Consider the following 23,291-nt stretch of genomic DNA (forward strand, 5'->3'; position numbering starts at 1 on the left):
AATTATCAAAATTCAGTGTTCAGTGTTCATTTATAATTACTATATGATTCACTGAAATATAAGTAACCAAAGTACCCTTAATTTTCTAATGAAATCTGACTGACCCATTATTCTAAAGCAAGAACAAAAATATTAATGTGTATACATAGTTTCTCAATAATTTGAACAGAAAATAATCTAAAAAGTGAAAAACCGCAAGTAAAAGGAGAGAGGGAAATCCTATTTTCTATGGAATGCCTATTCAGAATGATTTTTTTCTGAATCTGAAACAATTTGGGTCCTGGAAATTCTTATACTATCATGAAGTATTTTGTTCTAATGCTTGTTGTTAGAAACAATGGAATTAAGCCAGCTGCCAAAGTTCTATTTACAATAAATATTTTCTTCACTTCTAAGTTGCATAAATGTGGGAGACATCTTTTTGCCTCATGTATAGGACTAAAAACTCTACAATTTGTTGATCTCTGTTCATCTAACTTTTAATATAGCTTAGTATTTTTTTCAAACTGACAAAAATAACTCCTTAATTTCTTTAAAAAGCATCAAGATGCTTCATTAATCTAACATCACTAAAATATAATTTATAGTTATAGCTTTTGCAATTTTGAAATATTTCAGTCAAAACCACTGAATGTTCTTAATACTTTAGCTTACAATTAAAATTTCTTGCTGCCTTTCTGCTCTCTCCCTCTCTCTGCCCATCTCTCCCCTACAGACATAAATATCCATTACAAAAAGTTTCCATGAATAAGGCAAATGCATTTATAGAGGGGGAAAAATAAGCCAACTGTGTGTCACCCACATTCAAGCTGAACTGCTCCCACACATCATGCTTTTCATCATAAATGAGAAACAATGATGGGATTCTTTTCCTAACCAGAACAGAATTAATCTACTCATATTTACTGCATGTTTGCCTGCCTGGAGTAATCTACAACAGAATATAAGGACTGTAACAGCTGCTATGTAAGACAAATAGGCAGAAGCCAAGCAGAACGAATCCATGAACACCAACTAGCACTCAGAAAACATGATGAAACTCCTGAATTGGACAACAGATGGACAGACTTCATCATCACTTCAACTAGGAATTGTGAGGATCCTAGACCTAGACCAAACTAAATTCTAGTTTAAGTTTAAAAATTCTAGAGAATTCCTGGAAGCCTGGCACTCAGACAAATTGCATATAAATAAATGACATCTACATATCATTCAAGAGACAACCAAAAAGCTAAAAGGGAAACAAAAAAGACCAAATACCTTCTTGCCAGCCATCAGTACTCAGATAAGCAGAGATTAACATCAAGATTAATATTAGACTGACAATCAAGTAGTAAGCAATACCCCAATCAAGGAACTTCCAACTCAGACAAACAACCAAACAGTAAACAGCCTAATCAAGGAACCATCAAGAACACTTCCATCAACACTGACTGAGCAAGCCATTTGTATATAAGCAGAGAGCAAAGCCCACTCCCCGCATTATTGAAGAGGGATTCACAGTCTGCCTTCAAATCTTCAGACTATGAGATATTCACAATAATGGCAACAGATAGTTACATACCCATTCTATGGACCCTATTGACTAAGGCATTATTTTAGTCTCAAGAGCAATGTAAACTATTTACAAAAAGGATTAATGTTTATTTATCCATGAATTGTCCCAAGTGGAATCAATTAGGTTTCTAGTCTCTTTGCATATGACAAAAAAGACATGAACTTCTTAAAAACATCTAGGGATTTCATGATTTCTCACAAACATGCTCTATTTCACAATAGTATAATCACTTATTTTGATTTGCTTCCATTAATTACAATATTAAAGCAACAATTTTAGAACTTGCCTTCTAGCACTAATATAAATCGACACTATACTTAAGATTAAAAACAGCATTAAATGAATAGCAGTCTGTATTTTCAGCCATGGAAACGGCATTGGCAGATAACAGACCAGTTTTAGTGGTCTCTGCTATATAAAGGAAACGGCTAACTCAAGGAAAAGCTTCACAATTTGTGGAATACTGTTGGGAAGCAGGGAGCCAAAGATACAAAATGAATTTCTGAGAAAAATCTGATTTATACAATCTATTAGCTTTTTTAAATTAAAAAAATAAAGGATCTGATGAAAAGCAAACTATAATATGATATAGGGTTTTATCTATTGCTTTTCATATTAAAAGCAATACATAAACGCCATAAAGACATATTTATCAATAACTAGTGTATTATAATATGGAATATTTTTAAGCAAAAACCACTGCTGAGGATGTCAACCTTAATTCAATTTGATTCAGAGTAAACCTGCAGACAGTTTATATGTGTGTTTGTGTTTGTATTTGTAACTTAAGAACATTGTCCAACTACAGTATCAAAATGATAATGTCTTCCTTAGCATGTTTCCTTTTCTTCCTATGCATCCGTTAACATATTTTAAATCCAAATAAATACAGTAGTACATTGCAATAATTTATATTTCTTTTACAATAAACATAAGAGAAAATAGGTTAAAAATGGACAAGCTGTTAAGACAGAATTATAATGCCATCAGATGAAAATTTTAATGTGAAAATTCCCAAGGTAACATATTTTTCCTCCTAGAAATACAAGAATACAGCAATATGCAAGCCAAATAACAAAAAAGTAGAAGCTGCATATTTGATATGGTTTTTTTTAAAAAAAAACCTTGAAGGCTCTTCACTATACACATTATTCATTGCATATAAGCTATGAAACAGTTTATGTTGCCAGAAAGATACTCTTAGGATAAATAGCACTATAAATAATACTTACAGCAATGTGGAAGTCAATCATATTGTGAGACATACTGATTTTCAAAAATACATACAGAATCTGTAAACACAGACTCCATTTTCTCTGCCTGAAACATAAATAGGGGTGGATAGAATGGATTGGTGGATATAGCGGATTCTGTCCACCAAGGATAGAAAAATAAAAAGGGAATTCCCTCACTTCTAATCATCCCAATAACATAAAGGGTATATGCTTTGGGTTTTTTTAACCAAGCACAAAACAGTTTGTTTTGCCTTTGTAACATTGCCAACACCAACCAGCAAAACTAGTTTCAAATGGGCTTTGCAATTAGTTTCAGAGAAGAGGTTAGAAGCCGAAGCATGAAGAAAAGAGAACTTGAAATTAATCTTTTTCTTGCTGTTTTTCACACAAACATCACTTCCTTTCATAAATGTTAAGATACGTAGCCTAGTGTAAATTATTTTTCTCTTCCCCTAAATTAAAATACTCTTGATTTGTAAATTTTGTGTACAGTAAGATTAAAAAATGCAGTAAGAGTATGTAAAACAGTTCAAATTTAAAATATTTTGAGCTCGAAGTGCTTTATTGCACACCTGAGATAGCTGTTTAATATGATATTAATTTTATATCTAAATGCAGTAATAAAATTTACTTTAATTTATTATAAGGAATTTGCAACATATCTTAGTATATTGGTAAATAGAAATATTTTTAACTCCAAAAAATTTATGAATGTAAAATCTTTACCTAGAATATTTTTAAATAGTGACATTTAATATTATGTAGTTTCACACCTGTTGTACAATTGTTGTTAATTCGAGGCAGAGTTGTATGACATTGTTCCTTGTGACAGAATAATCTGTTACAGCAGCAAAAGGTGATCTGGAAAAGTAAAATATGGTAAATATAAATCTTGTTATTTATATTCACTGTTAACTCTAGCTGTGATCCCAGAAAGATCCCCAGGTAGAACACCTCTCTCTAATGGAGAATGCAGCCTCACCCAAGGTTAATGAGGGAGATGTACAGTATGTTGTGCTTCAATCACTAAAAATACATTAACTACTATAACTAGATTGATTCTCTAAGAATTAGCTATTTTAAGCAGGGAGAAAGAAAAAAACAATTAAAAATTTCCAGGTAGCCTTCAAAAGCAATTGCCAAATGAGATTAGTTTTGGTGCTAAATCTTCAGTATAGAATTAAATTTAATCCACATTTAAGCTTAAATTATGTTGAGATCTCTATAAATTTTATTGTTGTTTTAAATAAATAAAGCAGATAACTTGTAGTTAGTATTTTAATACGGCTTATAATACATTGCATTTATTTATAAGAACAATAGGTAGTCATCCTTGGAACAACTGAAACGGTTTTACCTGTCCAGCCATGCTAGGAGACTTTTTGCTGCTCCAATCAAATCCACCACTGAGGTAAGGAAATCATTTGGTAATTTTCTGCTACTCCTACCATCATAATGACCACTCCTCCTTCTTCCTGTGATAAAGTTCTGAAGATTTTTGGCAGATGCATTTAGCTTGTGAGAAAGTGTTTTCAGGTTCTCAGTTTCTAATCCATAATTCTGCATTTAAAAAAGGGTACAAAAAGTTTATTGTTATTGATAAGAAAGCCATGTTAGTACTTAGCACATAAATACATCAATTATTATTTCTTGCATCATTTTATTTCTGTATTAGAAGTAGAAATTAAAAATCTACCAACTATAAACTTGAAATATGAGTATTATATAATTCCACAGTAAAATGCTGCTTTTTAGCTAAAAGAAACAGAAATAAATGTATTTATGAAAACAGTGTGAAGTTTTATTTGAAAAATATATAAGAAAAATTCAGTTAACAATTTAGGAATTATATATGACATCAATATAAGTTTAAGCATTGTTCTGACCCTTCAATACATTACAGGTGGTCCTCAACTTATGACCACAATTGAGCCCAAAATTTCTGTTGCTAAGTGTCAAACCTGACTCGACTCCATAGTTGCCTGCACCTGCTTTCGCTCACAGCTTTGCCAAACAGTGACGGGAGGAGTGTGGTGAATTCCTAAGGGTGGGGGGAGACTGTGGAATGCAAGTGAACCTTCTGTTGCCGAAGAAACTTTATCTACCAAGGCCGCCAAGACATGAAGAATGTTTGACCAGAGCAGACAGTTTTTCCCAAACCAAAAGAACTGAACACAATTGGTGAACTATGAACTGTAGGCAGCCCAGGGGTGGAAAAGGGGAGTTATCTATGTCAGTTTTCATGGGAAAATCCCAGAATTGACTTTGCTTCTGCAGTGTCTAGATGGATTTTTCAATAAAGCTACACTCTTGGTCAATCTTAAAGAGCCAGAGTTTCTTTTGTTGAGAGTGCCAAATGGGATGGTTGACATTAAGTGAGTTTTGCCCCATTTTACAACTTTTCTTGCCACAGTTGGTAAGTGAATCAGTTGATAAGTTACTAATCCAGTTATTAAGTGAATCTGGCTTGATCATTGACTTTGCTTATCAGAAGGTGGTAAAAGGGGATCATATGACCTTGGGACATAGTAGTGGTCATAAATATGAACCAGTTGCCAAGCATCTAAATTTTGATCATATGACCATGGGATGTTTATCAGAAGGTTGTAAAAGGGGATGACATGACCATGGAGATGCTGCAAAAGTCATAAGTCACATTTTTCAGTGCCATTGTAACTGTGAATGGTCCTACCTGTATAGGATATTTTCAATAGAATTCTTATTTTAATTTATTTTTGAAAATTAATGTTTAATCTGCTTTTCTGGGCCAGAAATCCCATGATTTGATAACTTATTTGCTTCTTTTTATAAAACTTTGTCTTCTAGAAAATCTCCATAATCATTCTAAGACATATTTGCAATAAAATCTTTAAAAATCATGTATAATGATGCAGAATCTCTTTCCATAGAAACTGAAAATTCATAAAAATCAAATAATGTTTGCATGAAATCAGTCTTGTCTTCAGGCAAGTTGCTTCAGACACTTGCTTCAGCTGCAGTAATATCACAAATGAAGCTTTCCTCTTTAAAGTGCTGAGAAGTTTACAGCTTTTCAAAAATTCAGTACATCTATTTCCAGGTAATCTACTGATACATGTGCATGCGCATAAGCCATGTCCAGCAGGATTGGTAGTGAAATGCTAATTGCATGTAAAGCTAAGCTGATTTGCTTTTGTCTTGGGATATTTTGTAACTCACCCATTGCAATGTATTCATCAAATCATAATTACAACTACCATTTAATATGGGGATAAATCCAGTCAAAGTGCCCTGGTTTGTATTTTGAGAAGAAGGCATCTTGCTTGCTGTTGTAAAAAGTAAGTATGATTTTCAAAGAAATCAATGCTTCCCTTTTTTGGAATCAAATTATTTCTAAAAACAAAATAGTCATTTTCAGTTCAATAAAAATCCTTTTTTTCTCTGAAAAGAGCTAACTTCGATTTTAAAATGACAGAATTTTCAACTATGATTTGTACTGCAATTCAATTTTTGTATCACTAAAATTAAATATATTAATATTACACAAAATCCTTGAAATAGCTTTGCACAATCCCATCGATTTATACAATTTTCATATTTATTTCAGAACCCTTTTCTTCATTCTCAAAATATTTACCAATGCACAGAGTAAGTCAACTGCTTCCAGGATAAGCTCTTGATGACCAATTCGAGTAACTCCCAAATCCTCCAGTTCTTGATGAGTAATACGTAGTAGCTGGTCTCCACCAATCTTTTCCCTCTCAAAATTCTTAATATATTGTTGCAGGCAATCATCAAGGCCTAACACAAAAAAACAATAAATACAATATTTACAAACTAAAATTGATACTTTAACTCTGCTATCTATCAATGTTAGATTATCTGACATTTTTTCACCTGAATTATATTTACTTTTGTTCTAGTATAGTTACATACATTTTTAAAAATTATGCCTGGAAGCAAAGTATGTTTAGGAAAACTTTTTGAAGCTTGAAGGTATTTTTATCTGCATACATCACTGCCATACATATTCAGCACAAGTCATAGAAAAATACTAAGTAGTGAACAAAGAAATGAAAGAACAGAAATCTACTGAATACCAACAGCAATCACTAAAACTCTCCATACCTTTCTATCTTTGAAAAGCATCCTTCTATCTTGCTTACTGTATATAGTGTTTTATACATTCCCTTCTATTCTTTTAACCTAACATTTCTCTTTTCAACAATTTTACACAAACATGACTTTCTGTCTTTCCCTTCCTTTCAAAACATTCACTCCTTCTCTTCAAATTGTTTTGCAATCTGATCTTCATTCATTTTCTTTATATGAGCAAATCAGTATACTTACATAATCCAGTCCATTAAATATGCTTAATTTTAGATTTTGCACCACATATCCAATGCTCATAAAGAAGGGGGTGGAAATGCAATTACGTTATAGTATTTTTACTTCTTGCAGAATACCTATTGCCATTTTTCTAGCAAAAGAAAACTGCATTTGCATATCTTAATTTTTCCATCCTTTTTAAAAACATTTTGCTGGGGCACACAGAATATACTGTAGTTGTACTAAACTTTCCTCATTTGTATATGATTTTCCTTTAAACTGTAAAATCTATACAATTTTATACAAGCAAATCCAAATATTAAACTCTTTGCAAGGAGTGAAAAATTGTAGTTGAACTCTTAGTGGCAGATTTATATATGTTAATATAAAAATAATTAATTATTAATATAAATATTTTACTATAATAATATAAACATGTATATGATTGTGATGTGATGCTTTCTGCTTGTTCTCAGGAAAAGGGTTTTTTTTAATCACTAGTAAAAAATATATGTAGTGTTTCTGAAATTGAACTCTCATTTTATATATGGCAATAATTAAGATTCTTTTTTGTTTTCACAACAAAGTCCAGAGGCTTCCACAAAATCAATAGTCAATAGAATCAGCAGATGAGATCTTGCAATTGATGTCCCACTTCTTTTTAAGATCTGTTGCATGCATGTAAAAAGCTTTGTCTGTTCATGCCCGCCATTTTGAAGTTTTTGAACCCCCTAAAGCTATTCCTGATTAAGTCATCAATACATCTCAGAGAGCAGTTGCCCTCACTGAGTTCCAACACTCACAATTTAACAGAAAGATCAAGGAGTGCTATGTCAAGGAGTCATAACTTTCTGTTAACATGGCCAAGAAAATGTCATGACCTGCTATGCTATTCCAGTGTTTTTCAACCACTGTTCCGCGGCACACTAGTGTGCCGCGAGATGTTGCCTGGTGTGCCGTGGGAAGAATTGAAAAAACACTGACCTAGGAGACAGCGGTGAGAGGAGGAGGAGGAGGAGGAGGGACAGCCACGGGCAGAGCGGTGCTGCAAGACTCTCTGGCAGGGAGCCTTGGCTAAGCTGACGGCCCTACTTTGCTGGAAGCAAAAGCCCGGGAAAAGAAGTGGGCTCGACCTCTCTAAGCACCAGGGCTCCACGGCAGTGTAGCTCCGCCCCCTTCTCTGGCTTCGGAGGGTCTCTTGCTGAAGAGAGAGAAGCTGGGGAGAGGCGACCGGTTCGCTTATCGGAAGAGGACGGACGGGCAGCCAGCCCGGCTCGCCTGAGCTGTCGCGTGGTTGGTTGCCTGCAATGTTCGAAAAAGCTCTTCTTCCCCAGCACGCGCCGCTTACTCCTTACTCCCCGCGCGGCTGAGGATGCGAGACTCCCGCCTGGTCGGCTGCCTGGTTGCTCGCCGCGACCCCTCGCCCCAGCCCGAAATAGAGGGATCTGACCGCTTCGCTCTTGGGTGGCTTCGCTTGCGTCTGAAAAATTACATGGCTGATTTTTTTTTAACCTGTCCTTTTGATACGTTGCATAATAAAATGTCCTTTGGACCAAAGCAATTAAAAACCTTTGGGGTTTCCCCCCCCCTGGAGTGAAGTGCTTTTGATGGTAAAGGTGAGAAAAAAAAGGAGAATAGAAAAGAAAGAGAGAGAGAGAGGAAGGGAGGAAGGAAGGAAGGAAAAAAAGCAGGAAGAAAAATTAAAAAGAAATGCAAGTAGCTTCCAGTTTCCACAACAAGTAGAAAGCAAGAAATTGAGAGAGGGAGGGAAAGAAAGTGGGAGAGAGAAAGGCAGGAAAGAAAGGAAGGAAGATAGAAAGAAAGAAAGAGAAAAGAAAGAGAGAAAAAGAAAGAGAAAAGAAAGAAGAGAGAGAGAGAGAGAGAGAGAGAAAGAAAGAAAGAAAGAAAGAAAGAAAGAAAGAAAGAAAGAAAGAAAGAAAGAAAGAAAGAAAGATAAATGAAGGAGAAAAATGCAGAAAGAAAAATTAAAAAGAAATGCAAGTAGCTTCCAATTTCCACAACAAGTAGAAAGCAAGAAATTGAGAGAGGGAGGGAAAGAAAGTGGGAGAGAGAAAGGAAGGAAGGAAGATAAAGAAAGAAAAGAGAGGGAGGGAAGAGAGGGAAGGAAGGAAGAAAGAAAAGAAGGGAAAAAAGAAAATACAGAAAGATAAATTAAAAAGAAATGCAAGCTTTCCTTTTCCTTCACAGCAAAAACAAACAAACAAAAGCCCCAAAATAAAATAAAATAAAATAAAGAGGCTAATAATAATAATAATAATAATAATAATAATAATAATAATAATAAGAAGAAGAAGAAGAAGAAGAAGAAGAAGAAGAAGAAGAAGAAGAAGAAGTAGTTGGAAGGGACCTTGGAGGTCATCTAGTCCAACCCCTTGAGAACACAGGCCATCCTCGACTTACGACCATTCATGTAGTGACCGTGGGGAGGTCCAACGGTGTGGAAAACGGTGGAGTGCCTCGTGATTTTTTTCATGAAACAAGTGTGCCTTTGCCCAAAAAAGGTTGAAAAACACTGTGCTATTCAATAAGCCTAAATCTCTCCTACATTTTAATACAAATATTATTCATATTAATAACTAATATATTAACTGGGCATTAACGGCACAAACTCTGCCTCAGTTAGTTTTTTTCCCTTCCCCCTTTCATTTTTTTGCTCATTCCTTTTTTATGTCTTTTAAAAGAAGTTTCACTTCTTTTGTTACTTATTTACTTTTTAATTTTCTTTTAAATATATATTTCAATATATGTTGATCTCAGAACCTTCCTTGTCATTTGTCTTTCTCTTTATTTCCTTCATCATATTTTTCAATTTGCAAGTGAATTTATTTCAGCAATAGGGACTAATCTTTTCTCCTCTTTCAATCCTTCCCCCCAAAATAACTTTTTTTTTAATTTTTAAAACTGCTATATTTATCCCTGCTTTTCTTCATAGTTTTGTTATCCAATGTCAGTTTTCAATACTCTCTCTTTTCTGACTCTTTTACTTAAGTCAGCTGTACATGTATATATGATATATATGTATCACACAGGTTTTCTCTCCTTAAATTCTTCTAAAGATTGATGGGCTTATTCCAAGGTAAGTGGATAACAAGACAGGAAAACTAATCTCTGCAAATGATCTTGACTCTGGAGCTATAGGTAGCTTCCCAGAAGCTTTTTTCCACTTCTTCAACAGTGTCTCCTCCCCAGTAAATGAAGTAAGAAAAACAAGTCTTCATTTTTCATTTTTGTAGTGGAGGCAAGGGGACAAAATGAGTGTTATAAGCCTTGTAGGTCTTAAGGAACTATCCTTCAAAGTAAAATTCCTCTTAGAAATAGGCCTTGCTCATTTCTAGAGTGCTTCTCTTGTTTATCTGTTTATTCAGAATAGCCATATGCCAAGCCTGGTTCAGCTCCCAAGTCAAAAGAACTCAAACCCATATGAAATAAGTAGGTAGGGCTAACCAAAAGGCATTGTGCATCTATTTTAATTTTTCATTGACACATTTTAAAATGTACAGTATGTGTTTTTAAAATATGTAGAAATAACGCCAATCTTTAATGTTGGAGAGTTTCTCAACTAACAAGGAATAACTTGCTACTTTTTTGACCTTAATTTATCAGGAAGATATTTTCTCTATATACTGTTTTCCATAAGTAGCTGGGTGAAAGAAATAATATTGCGCCCCTGCATGAGCAGCGGGTTGGACTGGAAGACTTCCAGAGTCCCTTATTTAAATGTCAGTCTAGGTATTCTGTGAAATGTAATTGAAAAGATAATTGTCAAGATTCCTATCGACAGAGATAAATAAAGCAGAACACAGAGGCTTGCAAATTCCTCAAAGAACATGTTTATTGATACGGAGTATTGGTACTTCAAAAGTGAAATCAAGTCTGAAGAAATGCATAACAATTCCCCAATACAAAGTTAAGAAATCCCACCCCCAAAACTATGCAAGCAGCCATGTTTCCCTACTCAGTTGTTGGCAGGCTTTTCATGAAACACCTAGCCTGCAGTCTCAGGAGCAGCCGATGACCTTGATTCCCATGAGAGAAAGTCCGAGAAAGTCTGTTTTGTCTAGCACAACACCTGGCAAACTCCCTCCCTCCAAGCTATGTGTGGCAACTAAGAATGAGAAAAAAAGATGGCTGCAACCATGCTCATTCTAAAGTTGACAATAATCAAGCAACGAATCAGCGAACACCTAGAGGCAAACAAAATCATTACCAAAAGCCAACATGGGTTTGTCAAAATCAGATCATGCCAGACAAATCTTATTGCATTCTTTCACCAGGTGACAAATTTAGTGGACCAAAGGAATGCTGTGGATATAATTTACTTGGATTTCAGTAAGGCATTTGATAAAGTAGACCACAATCTACTACTTGATAAGATAGAAAAATGTGGGAAATGTGGATTAGACAGCATCACCACCAGATAGATTCGTAGCTGGCTAACTGGCCATACTCAGTGTGTGGTTCTCAATGGAACTGCATCTACATGGAGGGAAGTGTGCAGTGTGGTGTCTCAGGGCTCGGTTCTGTGCCCAGTGCTCTTTAACATCTTCATCAATGATTTGGATGAGGGGATAGATGGGGAACTCATCAAATCTGCACATGACACCAAGCTGGCAGGAATAGCCAGCACTCCAGAAGATAAGCTGAAGATACAGGAGGATCTGGACAGACTTGAACACTGGGCGCTATCTAACAAAATGAAATTCAATGGTGAAAAAAATAAGGTTCTCTATTTACGCAAGAAAAACCAAATGCACAGGTACAGTATAGGTGGTACCTGGCTGAGTAGTAGTAACTGTGAGAGGGATGTTGGAGTCCTAGTGGACAGTCACTTAAATATGAGGCAGCAGTGTGCTCAGCTGCCAAAAAAGCCAACACAGTGCTAGGCTGCATTAACAGAGGGACAGAATCAAGATCACATGAAGCGTTAATATCACTTTATAACGCCTTGGTAAGACCACGCTTGGAATCCTGCATCCTGTTTTGGTCACCACAACGTAACAAAGATGTTGAGATTCTAGAAAGAATACAGAGCAGAGCAATGAAGATGGTTAGGAGACTGGAGGCTAAAACATAAAAAGAATGGTTGCTGGAACTGGGTATGTCTAGTTTAATGAAGAGAAGGACTAGGGGTGACATGTTAGCAGTGTTCCAATATCTCAGGGGTTGCCACATGGAAGAGGGAGTCAAGCTATTCTCCAAAGCACCTGAAGGAAGGACAAGAAGCAACAGATGGAAACTAACCAAAGAGAGAAGCAACCTAGAACTAAGGAGAAATTTCTTGAGAGTTAGAACAATGAATCAGTGGAACAACCTGCGTCCAGAAATAGTGAATGCTCAAACACTGGAAGTTTTTAAGAAGAGTATGGACAACCATTTCTCTGAAATGGTATAGGGTTTCCTGCCTGAGCAGTGGGTTGGACTAGAAGATCTCCAAAGTCCCTTTCAACTCTATTATTATTGTTATTGTTATTATTATTGTTTATATATATTACCATGCAAAATCCAATGAACTCCCCTCAGTTTGTTCACATGGTAATTATAGTTTCAACCACTATACTGGCTTTTTCCTTTCTTTCTTCTAAAAATATAACTGATCATGGATCTCCAAGATCAGTAGTCGTTCTTTTTTCAAATATCCAGATATGATGTTCTGTCCTAAAATATTACATATAAATCATATATTGCTACAATAATCTCTAGAAGATCCCAGTAAACATCATACTGAATTTCATGTAATTTTACTCAAATCTTGAGAAATACTGTGATCCTTTCCTGAAAACTCTGGTTTGAATGTCTATTTTTACACAATCATACAGCACTATCTTCTCAGTAAAGATTTGGATAGTTGGATTTACATGGGACAACAAGAGAAAATTCAAACACCTTGGTACTGAAATTTTACCATAGTTCTTGTTCATACATATTATTCATGCTTATTATTCATCTAATTTTCTCTACAGATAAACAATGATTGACATAGAAAATGAAATAAAGTAACAACAATATAAAGCACATTCCATATCTCCAATGCAATCCAAGATAGGATCAGACACATGGACAGTGTAGGAGATGATCTGACATAATAACACAAGCTGTGACTCTTACATAGTCCTTTTGACATCAAGATATATTTTATTTGGTCATATATCAAAACTAGGACAATCTATAATTCATATTTAAAGTATATTATTGATAGAGAATTTACTTTATGACATTGATTTATAAAAGGCAGAGTTTATAAATCATTTCGGAAAAGGATAAGCCTAAGTTCTTTGACTCAGCAGCATGCAATGACTATCTAATGGATTAAGCACTGTCAATTCAGGATTGACATTAACAAGAGTCATATTCTTTTTCCAAAAAAGTTATTTAATGATTTTTATAATTTCCAAGGTGCACTTATCTAGCTAACAATGACTGGATCTTAATATGCCCATTCTTCTCTCACTTCCTAGGAGGATCTGGATTTATTGAATTCTATCAAGTGACATAATAATTTCTTTTTCATTTAGAACAATCAGAATTCCAAACAGCTTCTTAGAAGCTAACCACTGGTTTATAGTTCAAACAACTAGATATAAATCTAACATATTTTACAACTTAATTGGTACACAATTTCAATGAAGTTTATGTTTATGAACAATGTTGCAATTTTCATATGTGGTTTCATTCAATAAATTAAAATAAAAAACTAACCTAAAGAGTAGATAGCTTGCAGTATAATTTTCTGCTCAGAAACAAGTTCGACTAAATTTTATGGTACTTATACAAATTTATCATTTGTTAGACCTAATCAAGAGACTATAATTGCATAATTATTTCTCTCATTTGTTTTTATATAATTGTTTGTTTCCATAAAATATTTCTGACCCACTTTTAAACTTAAACTCAATCAGGACAAATATGGCTAAGGGGAAAAAAAGATTAAACAAGGCTAAAACATATTTAAAACTAGTAACATGAGCTCAGGCAAAGGGTATAAAAGAAAAAGGCAGCTTTTTACTTTATGCTCTTTGGTACAGCATCTTTCAGCAGCTTGTCATCTGTGCCTAGCCCAGTGGGAAATGAAAACAGTTTAAACATCTTTTTCTGGCTTTTAACTCTTTCCCTTTGGCATGATATTGGTTATCTCTGGAACTGATTTCTTTGTTGGGAAAGTCATGGGAATATCTAAAAAAAAAATACTAATGAGCAGGTGGATATTTCAGCTGTCTTATCTTGGAAAAGAAAGGACAGTCGTTCAGTTTTACATGGGAAAAGGAGGTTCAATTGACTCTCAGACACTTTGCCTTAATTAAGCTACTAGTAAATGCAAGGGACGCGGTGGCTCAGTAGGTTAGGACGCTGAGCTTGTTGATCGGAAGGTCGGCAGTTTGGCGGGTCGAATCCCGAGTGCCGCGTAACAGAGTGAGCACCTGTTACTCGTCCCAGCTTCTGCCAACCTAGCAGTTTGAAAGCACGTAAAAATGCAAGTAGAAAAATAGGGACCACTACGGTGGGAAGGTAACAGTGTTCCGTGCGCCTTTGGCGTCTAGTCATGCCGGCCACATGACCACGGAGACGTCCTCGGACAAGCACTGGCTCTTCGGCTTTGAAACGGAGATGAGCACCGGCCCCTAGAGTCAGAAATGACTAGCACGCATGTGCGGGGGAACCTTTACCTTTACCTAAATGCAAGTAAGAGCTTGGGATTATTCAGCTCCTCAGATTCTATATATTGAACCTTTACTTTCTATTGAATGAATCAATTTCTTCTGGATCTTTTCCTCCTGAGCTGGACTCTATGGTTAAAGGCCTTCTCAAACCCTAGTCACTGTTTCAGCCCATGATGAATTGCTGTTCTGTCCACATTCCTTGATCAGTAGATTTCTCTGTTTTTTTTACTTTTACAGTTCTTCCTGTAACTTCAGCTAGAAACTTCCAGAACTCTTCCACCCAGTGGAGGGGGAAAGCATTAAGTCCTTTTAACATGAGAAGTTAAAAAAACTTCTCATGTTCTGCAGGTGTATATGTGTGTATATACACATATGTGCCCACTTTCAAGTCAGTGTTGACTGCTGGCAACTGCCTGGACAAGTCCCTGCAGTTTTCTTGCCAAAATTTCAGAAGGGGTTTGTCATTGCATCCTTTCTAGGGCTGAGAGGTTATCTTGTACAAAAAAAACCAACAGAAAAGAAAATGGGGCATCAACCAGTAACTGGAGTAAATAGGTAACTGTTCACAAGTGCACAGTTAGAAGGGAGGTATCTGCCTGCTATGAAACGCAACAGAAACCTAGGCAGCACCACTTGTACAGTCAGAAAATGTAACTACTCGCATAACTCCTCCTTCTTCAAAAAGATATTTTTGAACCAATAATGTATTACAGACGAGACCTGCAACGAAATCCTAGTCTTTCATTTCACAATGTACTGATTTAATATTTTCTTTAAAAAGTTTCAAGATTTTCAGAAAAATTTAAAAATAATAAAATGCCACAAATTAAGATCAGCCATTTTAATCAAAGTAAAGCTAGCAATACATATGAGCAATTCTAAAACTACTAAATTCATAAAAATGCATTTTAAAAGCATGCTAGTCGATTTCTCCCTCTCTGCTTTGTGTTCATAGACCAAAGGGAATAAACCACATAGAATCTTTTCTTGTTTAGTGACTGCAATTTGTTCCAGAAAAATGAACACTGAGCAAAATGGTCAGTAACCAGACTTTGTAACCCACGTATTCAATCTTAATTAGTGTTTTGCTTTAGGTGATCATGCCTGCACTTTTTTAAAAAAAATATTTTGTACTATGTAAATCTCAGAATTCATTACTTCATTTCATGAGAAACAACTATTTCTCTATTATCCTGCTTTCAAAATATTCCACTTATTAAAATAAAAATAAAAATAAATATCCTGTCAAATATATTCTGATAGTTTGGATTATCTAGTATAATTTGCATCTTCAACTCCATAAAGTTACTATTTAATATACAATATACAGTAAATGCTTAAACCAATTACATACAGCAAAAACAAAACACTATAATCAAGATTTACAAAAGCACACCTGACAATTTTTATTTATAAACGAATACCTTTTATCAATGAACTGCTTTTATCTCCTTAGAAAAAAAGATATTTTTGTTTTGCAACTTTTTTCAATGTTAGTATTCTTTAAACCCCAATGGAATATTTCACTTTTGTCTAAAATAAAATTCCAGTACTTGTCATTTTAGTGTGACAAGAAAATTTACACAGAAGCACAACAGTTAAGACAGCAGACATATAAGTCTTATTGTAAAGCTGGAATACTGCCAATCAGCTGTTCCAAAATGGAATATGATGCAGAAACAAGTCCCTTCAAGTTCTATTTTTCCTTAAACACACAATAGGTTGTATTCCAGCTTGAAAACAGGACTATGTGAAATAAAAATAAAAATATGTTCTTGGTCTTTTTCAACTAGTGCTGGTTTTTAATGAATACAATATTCAACACTACCATCTTTCTTCAACTGGAATAACACAGCAGCAGAGAACTCTTTTTTTATTGAAAAGTTTTACAATACATTTTAAGTATACTCCATTCCTCCCCCTCCCCCCCACATCCCCACCCTCCCCCCCAACTTCCCAGAGCTGAAAACAGGGTATTGCCTCTAACAAGCTTAAACTAAAATATTCTAACCAACTGTGAATACACTTTAAATCCTATCGCACTTTAACTTCCCTTATACATAGGTAAATAATAGTACATCTTATAATTCTAATATTCATTCATATGCTAGATGAAATTTTTTAGTCCCATATTTATTCTGAATATATTCAATCCATCTTCTTCATTCCGAAATATATCTCTGTTGCGATTGTTCTTTCAGGTATGCTGAAATTTTTGCCATTTCTGCCAAGTTTGAAACTTTCAAAGTCCACTCTTCTATAGTAGGCAGTTCCTCCTTCTTTCAATATTGCGAAACCGAAAGTCTTGCTGCTGTTATTAAATTCAACATCAATTTAATTTCTATAACAGTACAATCAGTAATAATACCCAATAAGAATAACTGTGGGGTAAACCTTATCTTTTTCTTAAATATCTTCTGCATATTCCACCAAATTTTAATCCAAACAACTTTAACTTTTTTACAAGTGGTAATAGGTTGCATACTCACAACCACACCTCCAGCATTTAGCCAGATAATTTGGATACATACATGCTAATTTTTTTAGGATCTAAGTGCCACCTATAAAACATTTTATAAAAATTCTCTTAAATTTTGAGCCTGAGTAAATTTTACATTTCTGACCCAATTTTTTCCCCCAACATCCATCGTTATTGGCTCTTGAATATTCTGGGCCCATTTTATCATACAATCTTTGACAAGTTCCGTTTCTGAATCTATTTCTATCAATGCATTATATATCCTTCTTATATGCGCTTGACTTTGATCTCTAATTTGTTTTACCAAATTTTCTATCAATGCATTATATATCCTTCTTATATGCGCTTGACTTTGATCTCTAATTTGTTTTACCAAATTTTCATCTGTTGTTGTAATACCAATTTTCTGATCTTCTTTCCATCTAGTTTGTATCTGACCATACTGAAACCAAGTTTGTACTATTTTCCCTTCTTTTAAGATATTAAATGGCTTTAATTGCCATACATTCCTCTCCAGTCTAAGAATATCTTTATATGTAGTCACATCATGTTTAAATCCCAGACTTATATTTTCTATTGCATGCTTAGGTATTGCCCAAATTGGTATTTTATAATTTAACTTATATCGATATTTTTTCCAAACTCGCAACAGGACATACCTTAATATATGTGTCTTAAAGATATTATCCACCATTTTATCATACAATAAATATGCACGCCATCCATATAATATATCATGTCCCTCAATATTCAACAATCTTCCTTCTGTTAAATTAAACTAATTACTAATTGATGATAAAACCGCAGCTTCATAATATAATTTAAAGTTGGGCAATTTAAGACCACCTCTTTCACGTATATCTTGCATTATCTTGAGTTTTACTCTCAGTCTTTTGCCTGCCCAAATAAATTTATTAATGCCTTTCTGCCATTCTTCCAAATTTGAATCTTTTTTAAGTATAGGTATCATTTGAAACAAAAATAAAAATTTTGGTAAAACATTCATTTTAACTGCTGCAATTCTTCCCAATAAAGACAATTGTAGTTTCCTCCAACTATCTAATTCTTTTTCTATTTTTAACCATAAGAATTCATAATTATTTTTATATAATTTCACATTTGAGTCTGTAAGATATACCCCCAAATATTTAATCTTTTTAGCTATCTCAAATCCTGTTAATTTTTCTAAAACTACCTTTTGTTCCATAGTCATATTTTTAGACAAAATTTTAGTTTTTTGTCTATTAACCTTAAATCTAGAAACTTCCGCATATTGCGAAATTATTTCCATTAAATCTATAACCGAATGAGTCGGTTGAGCTAATGTAATAACCAAGTCATCTGCAAACGCTCTCAATCTATAATTTTTTTATTGAAAAATTTTACAATACATTTTAAATACAACCCCCCCTCCTCCCCCTCCCCTCTCCCCAACCCCCCCTACCCTACCCTCCCCCCTCCCCGACTTCCCAGAGCTGAATACAGGGTATAATAATACAAACAAGCATAATCTAAAATATGCTAACAAAAATAAAACATTAAATTCTATTGCACTTTAACTCTCCATAGTAAAAATATTAATGAAATAACTACTAACTAGTTATATATCATAAAAATCCACTACTTATTCAAATGCTAAATGAAACTTTTTAGTCCCATATTTATTCTGAATATGTTCAATCCATCTTCTCCATTCCAAATTTTAATCCAAAAAGCTTTAACCTTTTTACAAGTCCACCATATATGAAAATACGTTGCATCCTCACAACCACACCTCCAACATTTGGGCTGGTAGTTCGGATACATACTTGCTAATTTTTTAGGGTCTAAGTGCCACCTATAAAACATTTTATAAAAATTCTCTCTTAAATTTTGGGCCTGGGTAAATTTTACATTTCTAACCCAAATCTTTTCCCAAGTGTCCATTGTTATAACTTCTTGAAAATTCTGGGCCCACTTTAGCATACAATCTTTAACAAGTTCCGTTTCTGAATCGATTTCTATCAATGCATTATATATCCTTTTTATATGTGCTTGACCTTGATCTCTAATTTGTTTTACCAAATTTTCATCAGTCATCGAAAAGCCAACTTTCTGGTCCTCTTTCCATCTAGCCTGTAATTGCCCATACTGGAACCAACTTTGTACAATCTTTTCTTCTTTTAAGATATTATATGGCTTTAATTGCCATACATTCCTCTCTAAACTTAAGATTTCCTTATATGTAGTCTCATCATGTTTAAATCCCACATTTATATTTTCTATTGCATGTTTAGGTATTGCCCAGATTGGTATCTTATAATTTAACTTATATCTATGCTTTTTCCAAACTCGCAACAAAGCATACCTTAAAATAAACACATTATCCACCTTCTTATCATACAATAAATATGCATGCCAACCAAATAACAAATCATGACCCTCAAGATTTAATAATCTCCCTTGTGTTAAATTAAACCAGTAACTTATCGATGACAAAGCAGCAGCCTCATAATAAAATTTAAAATTAGGCATTTTAAGACCGCCTCTTTCACGCGTATCTTGCATTATCTTAAATTTAACTCGTGGCTTTTTCCCTGCCCAAACAAATTTATTAATTCCTTTTTGCCATTCCTCCAAATTTAAATCCTTTTTAAGTATAGGTATCATTTGAAATAAAAATAAAAATTTTGGCAAAACATTCATTTTCACTGCTGCAATTCTTCCCAATAAAGACAATTGTAATTTTTTCCAGCTATCTAATTCTTTTTGTATTTTCCCCCATAACATTTCATAATTATTTTTGTATAACTTCACATGTGAGGCTGACAAGTATATCCCCAAATATTTAATCTTTTTAACTATTTCAAATCCCATTAGCTCTTCTAGAGCAGCCTTTTGTGGTACAGTCATATTCTTAGACAATATTTTAGTTTTTTGTGTGTTTATCTTGAATCCAGAAACTTTCCCATATAACATTATTATCTCCATCAGTTCTACAACTGAATAATCCGGCTGAGTTACTGTAATAACCAGGTCGTCCGCAAATGCCCTCAATCTATAATCCTGACCTCTTATTTGAATTCCCCTAATTTTATTTGATTCTCGTATTTTAATCAGTAAAAATTCCAATGTTAAAACAAACAATAAAGGTGACAACGGACACCCCTGTCTTGTACCCTTTTCAATATTGCATGATTCTGTCAAACTGTTATTTACTATTATACGAGCTGTTTGCTTCTGATATATTGCCCTAATAGGTTGTAAAAAAATTTCCCCAAATTCCATTTTCTCTAATACTTTCATCAAAAATTGCCAGTCCAATTGATCAAAAGCTTTTTCAGCATCCAAAAAACTCAGCACTGCAGGGATCTGATTATTTCTTTCCAAAAATTCCAATAAATCTACAATATGTCTCACATTATTCTTCATTTGTCTACCACTTATAAATCCAGTTTGATCACTATGAAAAACTTGTTGCATTACCTTCATTAATCTGTTGGCCAAAATTTTTGCAAATATCTTATAGTCAGTATTTAAAAGAGATATTGGTCTGTAGTTTTTGGCTTGGGTAGCATCCTGATCTTCCTTCGGGATCAACGAAATAAAAGCAGTTTTCCACGATGGAGGCACTCCTCCTCCCAACTGAATTGTCTTAATTCTCTTAAAGGTTCCACCATTTCTAACTGTAAATTTTTATAATAAACAGCAGTCAAACCGTCAGTTTCCGGTGCTTTACCCACTTTTAATTGTTTAATTGCTAGAAAAATTTCTTCGTCAGTTATCAATTGGTTCATCCCTGGACGCTGAACCTGTCGATCTGAAGGTCGGCAGTTTGGCGGGTCGAATCCCGAGTGCCGCGTAACAGAGTGAGCGCCTGTTACTCGTCCCAGCTTCTGCCAACCTAGCAGTTCGAAAGCACGTAAAAATGCAAGTAGAAAGATAGGGACCACTACGGTGGGAAGGTAAGAGCGTTCCGTGCGCCTTTGGCATCTAGTCATGCCGGCCACATGACCACGGAGACGTCCTCGGACAAGCGCTGGCTCTTCGGCTTTGAAACGGAGATGAGCACCGGCCCCTAGAGTTGGAAACGACTAGCACGCATGTGCGGGGGAACCTTTACCTTTACCTTTAAGAACAGGAATATTAGCATTCATCAAATATCCATCTATATCTACTTCTCTAATCTTATCTCTAGCATACAGCTTAGAATAAAAATCAACAAAAGTCTTTTTAATAAGGTTCTGCTGACATACTACTTTACCCTTATGTTCTATTCTATTTATATTAGAAGGCCTTTGCTTCTTCCTTAACAACTAAGCTAACCATCTACCTGGTTTATTAGCATTATTAGTGTTATGTCTAGCATACCATAAGTTAGTTGCCACTTGATCTGCCATTAACTTAGTGTAGGAATGTTATTGGTAAGGTAAAGGCAGGCATATACATAGAATGAAGGCTACTGCTAAGCTTGTAAGCCGCCCTGAGTCTTCGGAGAAGGGCGGGATATAAATGGGATTAAAATAAAAATAAAAATAAACTGACCCCTTAATAAACTAATTACCTCTTTGATCTTCCCATCAGATGGATTCAGAATTAAAGCCTTTTCTTTTTCCTTAATTTCATCCTCTAATTCTTTCCTCTTAAATTCCAATTTACATCTATGTTTATTGTTCAAATATATTAATACACCTCTCATATAAGCTTTACATGCATCCCAAACCATCTCAATAGTAGTACCTTTATGCATATTAATTGTAAAAAATTCTTTCATCTGTTTTTTACACTCTTCCACATTTTCCTGGTATCTAAACAAATTTTCATTTAAACGCCAAGACCGTCTGTCTCCATTATCTTTTTCTATCTCCAACCATACTGGACTATGATCAGATATAGTTCTTGGACAAATCTTGATCTTCTTAATCCTAGAAAAAAAAATCATTAGTAATTAATACAAAATCGATCCTGGAGAAAGACTGATGCCTGTCGGAGAAAAAAGTAAAGTCTTTTTCTTGCAAGTTCCTTTCTCTCCAAACATCTCTCAATTCCAAGTCATCCTTCATCTCAAAAAAAGATTTAGGCAATTTGGCATGACTTGGCGTGCTTTTAAAAAGACCTCCCTTGTCCATTTGTACTTCCAAGACGCTATTCCAGTCTCCCATAAAAATACAAGATTTATAATCCCACTGAATAATCTTGCTGTGTAATAAATTGTAAAAATCTCCTTGGTGTTGGTTAGGAGCATATAATCCAACCAAAAGCGTTTTCTTGCCTTCTATTAATAATTCAATTATAATATATCTTCCTTGTTTGTCTGCTTCAATTAAACTCGCTGTTAAAGTATTCTTGACATAAGTAACAACTCCATTTTTCTTATCAGGCGTAGAAGCAATAAACTGTGTGCCCAACCTAAGGTTTACCAAGTACTTTTGGTCAGCCGTTCTAATGTGTTTCCTGTAAGCAAATAACATCGTTTTTAATTGCTTTAAATATTGAAATACTTTCTTTCTCTTATGTGGTGAATTTAGACCATTAACATTCCAGGTTAGAAGCTTTGTCGCCATCTTTTGCGACCTGAAGCTTTTGGAGCGCCTCTTCCAAAATCACCTGCACTCTCTTTGGCCTCGCTCCTCCCACTGCTTCACTGTAAGTAAGTTTTTGAGATTCCATCATAACTCTCTGCTGTTCTTGCTCCTGTCTCATTCGTCTAGCTGCAGCGCGTGTCATTCTTTGGTCTCTGACCTCCTCCGTTGATACTGAAATCTGATCCGCTCCTGTAACTTTCTGGAATTCTCCATCTTTCAGCTGCGTGACTCCTTCAGCACCTTGTGTACTCTCACTTTGTGGTTGACACTCTCCTTCACCATTCTTCCTTTTGGATTCCAGAAGTGGTATGGGGACTGCCTTCAGAACGTTAGCATAAAAATCACGTGCCTGTAACACTGTGAGAAGACGATATCTCGTGCCTGCATGCATCACCAACATACCTACTGGAATCTCCCATCTGAACTGGATATCCCGCCTTCTTAATTCTTCTGCCAGAAAAGCAAATTCTT

General features: G+C 34.8%; 1 protein-coding gene across 1 annotated transcript in view; it reads right to left on the reverse strand.

Annotated features, from left to right (window-relative positions):
- The window catches only part of CNKSR2 (connector enhancer of kinase suppressor of Ras 2), a gene marked incomplete at both ends in the record, with an annotated part of 194,165 nt that overhangs the window by 146,201 nt on the left and 24,673 nt on the right, over window positions 1–23,291 (reverse strand). Inside the window, 3 exons of the mRNA XM_083362658.1 lie at window positions 3,567–3,654; window positions 4,151–4,353; window positions 6,410–6,573. Of these exons, the coding sequence (XP_083218784.1) occupies window positions 3,567–3,654; window positions 4,151–4,353; window positions 6,410–6,573 (455 nt within the window). The remainder of the gene's footprint in view (window positions 1–3,566; window positions 3,655–4,150; window positions 4,354–6,409; window positions 6,574–23,291) is intronic.

Source organism: Vipera ursinii, assembly GCF_947247035.1.
Source record: "Vipera ursinii genome assembly, chromosome: 4".
NCBI classification, from domain to species: domain Eukaryota; kingdom Metazoa; phylum Chordata; class Lepidosauria; order Squamata; family Viperidae; genus Vipera; species Vipera ursinii.